A 7,145-nucleotide genomic window follows, 5' to 3' on the forward strand; every position below is an offset into this window, starting at 1 on the left:
TGAGAGGGGAGAATGGGAATGACAGAACACGGAATGAGAGGGTATGAGAATGACAGCATACCCCTTAACGCCTTAATAAGTAGTAAAGATTAATCAATACTCGTAAATATTAAAATTTTAATATAACTTTTTCAAAGTTTAACTGGCTTGATTTTTTAACGAGAATTACATTCTTTTATAGATATAGTATTCATTAATGAGTTTTTTTTTCAAAAAAGGGTGTTATTCACACTTTACAAGAAGTTAATCCATCTAATAAAAGATCTCTTTGAAGATATAAATATGAATATTATTTTCTATAAATAATGTTAAATTTAAGAAAATATTGATACTATTTTTCATGAACACAAATTCATCTTAACAAAACTTAACTCTAATCTAGGGTGATTTTTTTGACGGAGTAATCAGTAATAGGCTAAAATAAAATAAAATACAAAAAAGAAAGTGATGCCAGAAGAATGACCAATATGGACTGGTACCTAGCAGCACTATTTGTTACAGCAAATTGAGCATGGCTAAAAATGACCGGTCAATACGATCATGCAACTTGTGCTGCTGGAGCTGAAAGGTGCAGAAGTAGATATATCGACTCAGTGACTGCCACTGCAATACTAGTTCCTAGATATGTTCTTACTCTCACAACAGTACAAAGCCAGAGGAATGCTGGGCTCCCTAGTTCAAACCTCAACAGCATTTTCTGGACTCAATCCAAAATCGAACATCAGAACTGCTGATTGCTGAATACAGTACAGATACTTGGTTTGCTATCGACCTTCCGCGGCAATTATTCTCTACAACTCTTGGTCTCAGATTCATACAAGCTTGGAAATAAACAACTAGCCATATAGGTAAGAAACATTCACAGTCCCCGTGAAAGTCCAAGAAATACAACAGCCGAGGACATCTGCACTTTAAGATCCGCGATATCAACGTCATGACCTCCTTCCACCAAGCCCCATCGATCAACCTGGGTAAATTCAGAAACCTTAAGGCGAAATAAAGGGCAAATGATTCTAAACAATGGATGAACATGATGGTCGCGGGATAAACACCTGGTGGTCTTCTTCAAGCCTGATCAACTCAATGGCCTCCTCAATACCCAACCTTTCTCTAAATATTGCAAGAGGGATCACCAAGGAATGGGCTGCTGCAGCCATAGCATCAATGGATGCCAACTCACAGTCAGTTGCTTTCTTCAGAACAGTTTCTACAGCTTTAGCAAGGCCCTCGTCTTGCTTCCCCCCAAAGAAGCTTGTGTAGACAACGGGTTTGAACCCAAATTCAGTGTCTACCCACTCCAGAATCGGATCGATTTTCTCCTTCTGCTTTTCTACACATAGAAATTCAGGAAGCATAAGAATTGAACCGAAGTGGTATGAACCTCATTTAAAATATCCATACATATGAACCTCATTTAAAATATCCATACATATGAACCTCATTTATCACACAAAGTCATGAGAACACAACTTACGATGAACTCCAATGGTCAGTTCACTATCAGCAGGTGAGCGGCAAAATACCAAATCTTGATGAAATTTCTTCATCAAATTGTCAATCACTTTTCTGCGTGTCAAAGGAACTCTCTCCAATGCAGTGCAAGCAAGCTTCATAAGAGGCATTGTGAAAGGTCGAATTCCATCTGATTCCTATCATAATAAGATATCCAGGATCAGTATCTTTTGCGAAAAATTAAAGGAAAAAAATGAAGGATAACGTCTGCAAATAAGATAATTAAAAATTCAGATATAAAAAATGCAAGATGATATACGAGAAAACAAAGCAGCTTGCTGCAACATCTCTGGTCAATTATTAATGGGCACATGTCACAGACTCACAGGAACACATAAAAGATGAAACTTTCTTCCACACAAGTGAGGTTTGGGGAAGCGATAAACCAAAGCAAGCATTCCCCTACAAATGCGGAGAGGCTGTTTCGAACCCATGACGGGACCTAGTGACTCAGTGAGAGCTCTCACCACTGCAACAGTCACCAGGCCTGCCCTTCTATATACAGGAGTAAAATGTTTTGTTATGTTCAACCAACAGCCATTGCAGTAAGAAAGCAAGACCTTTTGTGGCGATGTCCATCAGTAATGTTTGGTTAATTCTTTTGTATTGACCTAGGTTTAAGAAAGGATACATATTTATTCGCCTGTTGGAGTTGGAGGAGTTGAAATCTACACTTTATAATATTAACCAACTTATGCTGTAGATGTAAGTCTTCATAGACTTGGAGAAGGCTTATGACAAAGTACCTAGGAGTGTAATGTGGTGGGCCTTGGAAAAACACAAAGTAGCAACAAAGTACATTAATCTTATTAAAGATATGTACACTAATGTTGTGACAAGTGTCCAAACAAGTGATGGAGACACCGATGACTTTCCAATTAACATAGGACTACATCAAGGGTCGGCTTTGAGCCCTTATCTTTTCGCTTTGGTGATAGATGAGGTCACAAGGGACATACAAGGAGTTTTACCGTGGTGTATGCTTTTTGCCGATGATGTGGTACTTATTGAGGAGAGTAGGAGTGGTGTTTCTCAAAAGTTGGAATTGTGGAGGCAGACGCTGGAAGCAAAAGGTTTTAGGCTTAGTAGGTCTAAAACAGAGTATATGAAGTGTGATTTCAGTGCCATGGGGTATGAGGATGGCGATGTTAGTCTTGATGGACAAGTGGTACCCAAGAAAGACACTTTTCGTTACTTAGGATCAATGCTTCAAAAGGAGGGAGACATCGATGAGGATGTCAGTCATAGAATTAAAGCCAGATGGTTGAAGTGGCGACAAGCTGCAGGTGTCTTATGCGACACCCGGGTGCCACGCAAACTAAAAGACAAATTCTACAGGACAGCAATCCGGCCGGCTATGTTGTATGGAGCAGAATGTTGGCCCACTAAAAGACGACATGTCCAACAACTAAGTGTGGCAGAGATGCGTATGTTGCGCTGGATATGTGGCCACACAAGGAGAGATCGACTCCGGAATGATGATATACGAGAGAGAGTAGGAGTGGCGCCGATTGAGGAGAAGCTTATGCAACATCGCTTGAGATGGTTTGGACATATCCAACGAAGACCTGAAGAGGCACCAGTGCATATCGGAATAATTAGGCGTCCCGAAAATGTGAAGAGAGGTAGAGGTCGACCAACTTTGACGTGGACAGAGGCTGTGAAGAGAGACCTGAAGGAGTGGAATATTGACAAAGAGCTCGCCGCAGATAGGAAGGGGTGGAAGTGTGCAATTCACGTGCCAGAACCCTGATTGATAGTTTCGCTTTTCCTCCTTAATCGTTTGACCTTTTCTTGTGCCCATTTTAGATCTTGCTGGTTCTTGTGGGTTTTATCTCTTTTATGTGTTTCCCCGTTTCGTTGTTTTCGGTTCTCCTTTGCCTTTGTTTCCCTTTTCTGTTCTTTGGGTGTTGAGCTCTGAGGTTTTCATACGGGGTTTCATCTCTAGCCTACCCCAACGTGCTTGGGACAAAAAGGCTTTGTTGTTGTTGTTGTTGATGCTGTAGATGTAAGAAACAAACAGATAAAAACCAAATGTTATAATGTCTGCACAAGTCCATGAACTACATGTCCTGCCTAGATGGAACAGCCTCCAGTATCAGATTTCAGAATGGTTGGTTTACGTTCTTCAAATTTGATTAAACTTTTAATTAATCTACAGCCCACTAGCCTCACCCGGGAGAAACAAAAGAAACAAATAGCATACCGAGACAGCATGTATAATTTGAGTGTACACATTTCAAACCCAGCAGATAGAGTGACAACAACCTAGACTACACATGAGACGAGGAATACTAAGAGAACATTGTTGTGCTCGTACTTCACTACAGGCTTGGACGACCTAACCTTGAGATCGTGGTCTAGCAAAAGGCGCTAAATAGAAACCTCCATCACGATCATTTAAAGTTCTTGCAAATATGCGTAGTACACTCCAGGATTCGACACCTGGAGAAATCATAAAATAGATCATACTACAACGCCTCTGGATAATAAGCTAAACAGCCTGAACTAGATTAATTTCAAATGCTGGACGAATGATCGCAAACTCTGTCATAATTCACTACTGCTCCCTTTTTGGAAGATGTTTGGGATGGTAATGAGTTGAAATTGACTTTTAGAAGGATTGTTTCAGAGCAAAATATGAGGGTTTGGTGGGATCTATGTGCGATAATGGAAAATGTTACTCTAAATGAGGATGACCAGATTATCTGGGCCTTTGGTCCAGTGGCAAGTACTCAGTTCAATCGTTGTATGGAGTGATCTATTTTAGGGGGGTTCGCCCTGTGTTTGTTCATGCTGTGTGGAAACTTATTGTTCCGCCTAGAGTTCGTATTTTTCTATGGCTAATGTCTAAGGGCAAACTTCTTACAAGAGACAATTTGGTGAAAAGAAAACATCTAAATGATAAGTCCTGCCTTTTCTGTTCGGAAGAGGAATCAATTTATCACCTTTTTCGACTGTTGTATTGCTAAGAGGATGTGGAGTGTGGTTAATAACTTGTTGAATTGGAATGTGGGGGAGGATCTGGAATCTGTAGCAAGATGGTGGATTAGCAATAAGAGATACAAGGTGCAAAATACAATTTGTGCTGCTGTTTTGTGGTCCTTATGGAAAACCCGTAATGCTTTGTGTTTTCAGGGGAAAAACTGGATGTGTGTGAAGCAGGTGCTGTGCAGGGCGTCTCAGATGCTGAGAAACTGGAAACCTCTCTTCAAGTCAAAAAGTTGGGAGGAGCTGGATTTATACACTGGTGCTTTAGAGAAAGTGGCTTGGGAACTGGAGCGCATTCCCTGGTGGAGGAATTCAAATCTGGTTGATCCAAGTGAAGATGGTACCCCCAGAAAATGTTGGGAGGAGTTCTAGGAATTTCGGACCACCGTAGTGCTTGATAACCTGTTACTTGTTGTTCTGTGGTTTTGGCGGACGCGCTGGAGTATGGTTTAAACCTTGTAATAATGTTTGGTTGATACACTTTGTTTCGTGGAAATAAAGTGGGGGAAACCTTTCTGTCAAAAAAATTCACTACTGCTCCCGGATGAACTAACTACTAAGCTAGATTAGGATGAGTTAGGTGCTAATCCAACAGTTTTTTCATCCAGGCCATTCGAAATTGCTTGCAAATATGCATGCATAAGTCAACACGAAACTCGGGGCCTGGGGAGATTTCCATTGCACTAAAGTAACAGGACGTTGTCGGATCATTTGAAGAATACAGAATAAGAAAGAGAGGGTCGGTTGAGGACCTGGTACTCCCACTCGGCGGCGATGGCCATGGCGAGGGCGCGCGAGGGCAGCTTGAGGACCCGCTTGGCCGGCGACTTGAGCGTGCGGTAGTCCAGCATCACGGTCCACCCATTGCCATCGTCGGCGCGCCGTACGGTGGCGTCGCGGTAGAAGCGCTTACCGACCACAGACCCGGTCATGAACGACGTCGGCATCGCCACCGACGTCTCGTCCCTCGTCATCACGGCCGCGGCGGCCGCCGGCTTCTTCACAAAGATCGCGTCGCCGGATCCACCTCCCCCTCCTCGCGCGCCCTCTCCGCCCGGAGAAGCCTCCGCTGCGGTGCCCAGCAGCCGGCACCGCCCACCGGCCACCCATCGCGGCTGGAGGAGGCGGCGGGCTGCGACCGTCGCCATGCCGGTTTCACCTGGGCTTCTTCCTCCCAGTCTGTCGCTTACTAGTACCCTACACGCAACAGTTTCAGCCCGTATAAAATGCAGCCCATGTCCCTGTATGCGCTGAGGCCCACCTAACGGCCCATCAAAGGCTTCAAGGCGTCCAGTTCCGCCACGCCACGACTCCAAGGTGGAGGACGTCCAAGAGCTTCTTCGTGAGGCATGTTTCAACTTGGTAAGGATTCCAAGAATGAATGGCAAACACATAAACAAAGCATAGAAATATAAGTGGGATAAATGATGATGAGCCAGGCATTGAATTACAAAATAGTAGCATTTCAACTACATACAATTTATTTTTACAATCAGAATCTATCCACAGTTCCACACCAACAACTTAACTAGGCTTCGGCCTTCTGGCTTTACTTTGTTTTCTTCAGTTTCTTGCTCTGCAGAAAAGGAAACAAAAGGGCATATGGTGACTAATTGGAAAACCCCATAAACAAAACTTCATGAATACAAGTTTAAAGACGAACCTTCCTAGTATACTCTTCGGCCTCCGAAGCAGCTAGCTCTCAGCCTCCCTTGTTCCACAACTCAAAGAAGAATATCTTCGCGGCATTTGCCACACTCTTCGAATGACGCTTTATATTATCAACACTCATATCAAAGTTAGCTTCTTCAACAATTTTGTCGTGATCGCAGCTGGCTTTTTCAAATACTGAAGCCATTCCCCGAGACCCAATCATTACGCAGTAGTCACTGCGAGTGGTAATTATCGAATCAACTTCTCGTTATTTCTCCATCCAGTTGAGCTCTCCTTCGGTGTCCCCACTGGTGTATGTGGTTGCTCTTGAGATAGCACCAGTTGAGGAAAAAATCTTCCTAAGGGTATCACAGCACCGCGAAACAACAGAAAAGGAGTTCTCTCGAAGCTGATTTAAAATTCCCGATAACTTCTGATTTTTCATATACTTATCGGCATTACCCTTTTCTCAGCTTCAAGGTTGGCCTAAAGCTCTTTGATAAACTCATTTTATTTCTTTAACTTTGAAACATCAGCATTATGTATCTTCCTTGCTTCGTCGTTTTCCTTTTCAGTTTTTTCTACCTTCTCCTTCGAGAGCGTCTATACATCTTTTTCCTCCAAACTCTTATGAAGTTTGGAAGTTTCGTCTTAAAGAGCGGAGAGTTCTTTTTCTTGATGCATTCTCCAGACTTTGCTTAGCATTAGTCCCTGCATAAAAAATAATGAGGATTAATGATTTAATCGAAACGTGAAAGTTTCTCGAATCTGTGTCAAAATAAAAACTCTTCGTACCTTGATACTAGTATAGACCAGGCTGTGGTAGAGTTTCTTCTTCTTGACTTGGCACAGTTTCTCCTCGATATAGTGATGATACATGTGTTTCTAGATAATCCAGTTCTAGCTTAATCATATATACTTTGTTTCTCTATGTAAAAGGGGTTGTGTGCCATCTTAGTGTTCCCTTAGTATAGGTTTATTCATTTGTA

The 7,145-nt window shown here is 42.4% G+C and overlaps 1 protein-coding gene across 1 annotated transcript; it reads right to left on the bottom strand.

Annotated features, from left to right (window-relative positions):
• Positions 1-556: 556 nt before the first annotated feature.
• Positions 557-5,702, bottom strand: LOC100282414 (uncharacterized). Its single transcript, NM_001155325.2, has 4 exons — positions 5,256-5,702; positions 1,475-1,649; positions 1,053-1,330; positions 557-967 (listed from the first exon to the last, which is right to left on the bottom strand). Exons 1-4 carry the CDS (start codon positions 5,649-5,651, stop codon positions 860-862), a joined length of 957 nt encoding a protein of 318 aa, NP_001148797.2. The 5' UTR covers positions 5,652-5,702; the 3' UTR covers positions 557-859.
• Between the last annotated feature and the right edge of the window lie 1,443 nt (positions 5,703-7,145).

Source organism: Zea mays, chromosome 7 (assembly GCF_902167145.1).
Source record: "Zea mays cultivar B73 chromosome 7, Zm-B73-REFERENCE-NAM-5.0, whole genome shotgun sequence".
In the NCBI taxonomy this organism is placed as follows: Eukaryota; Viridiplantae; Streptophyta; class Magnoliopsida; order Poales; family Poaceae; genus Zea; species Zea mays.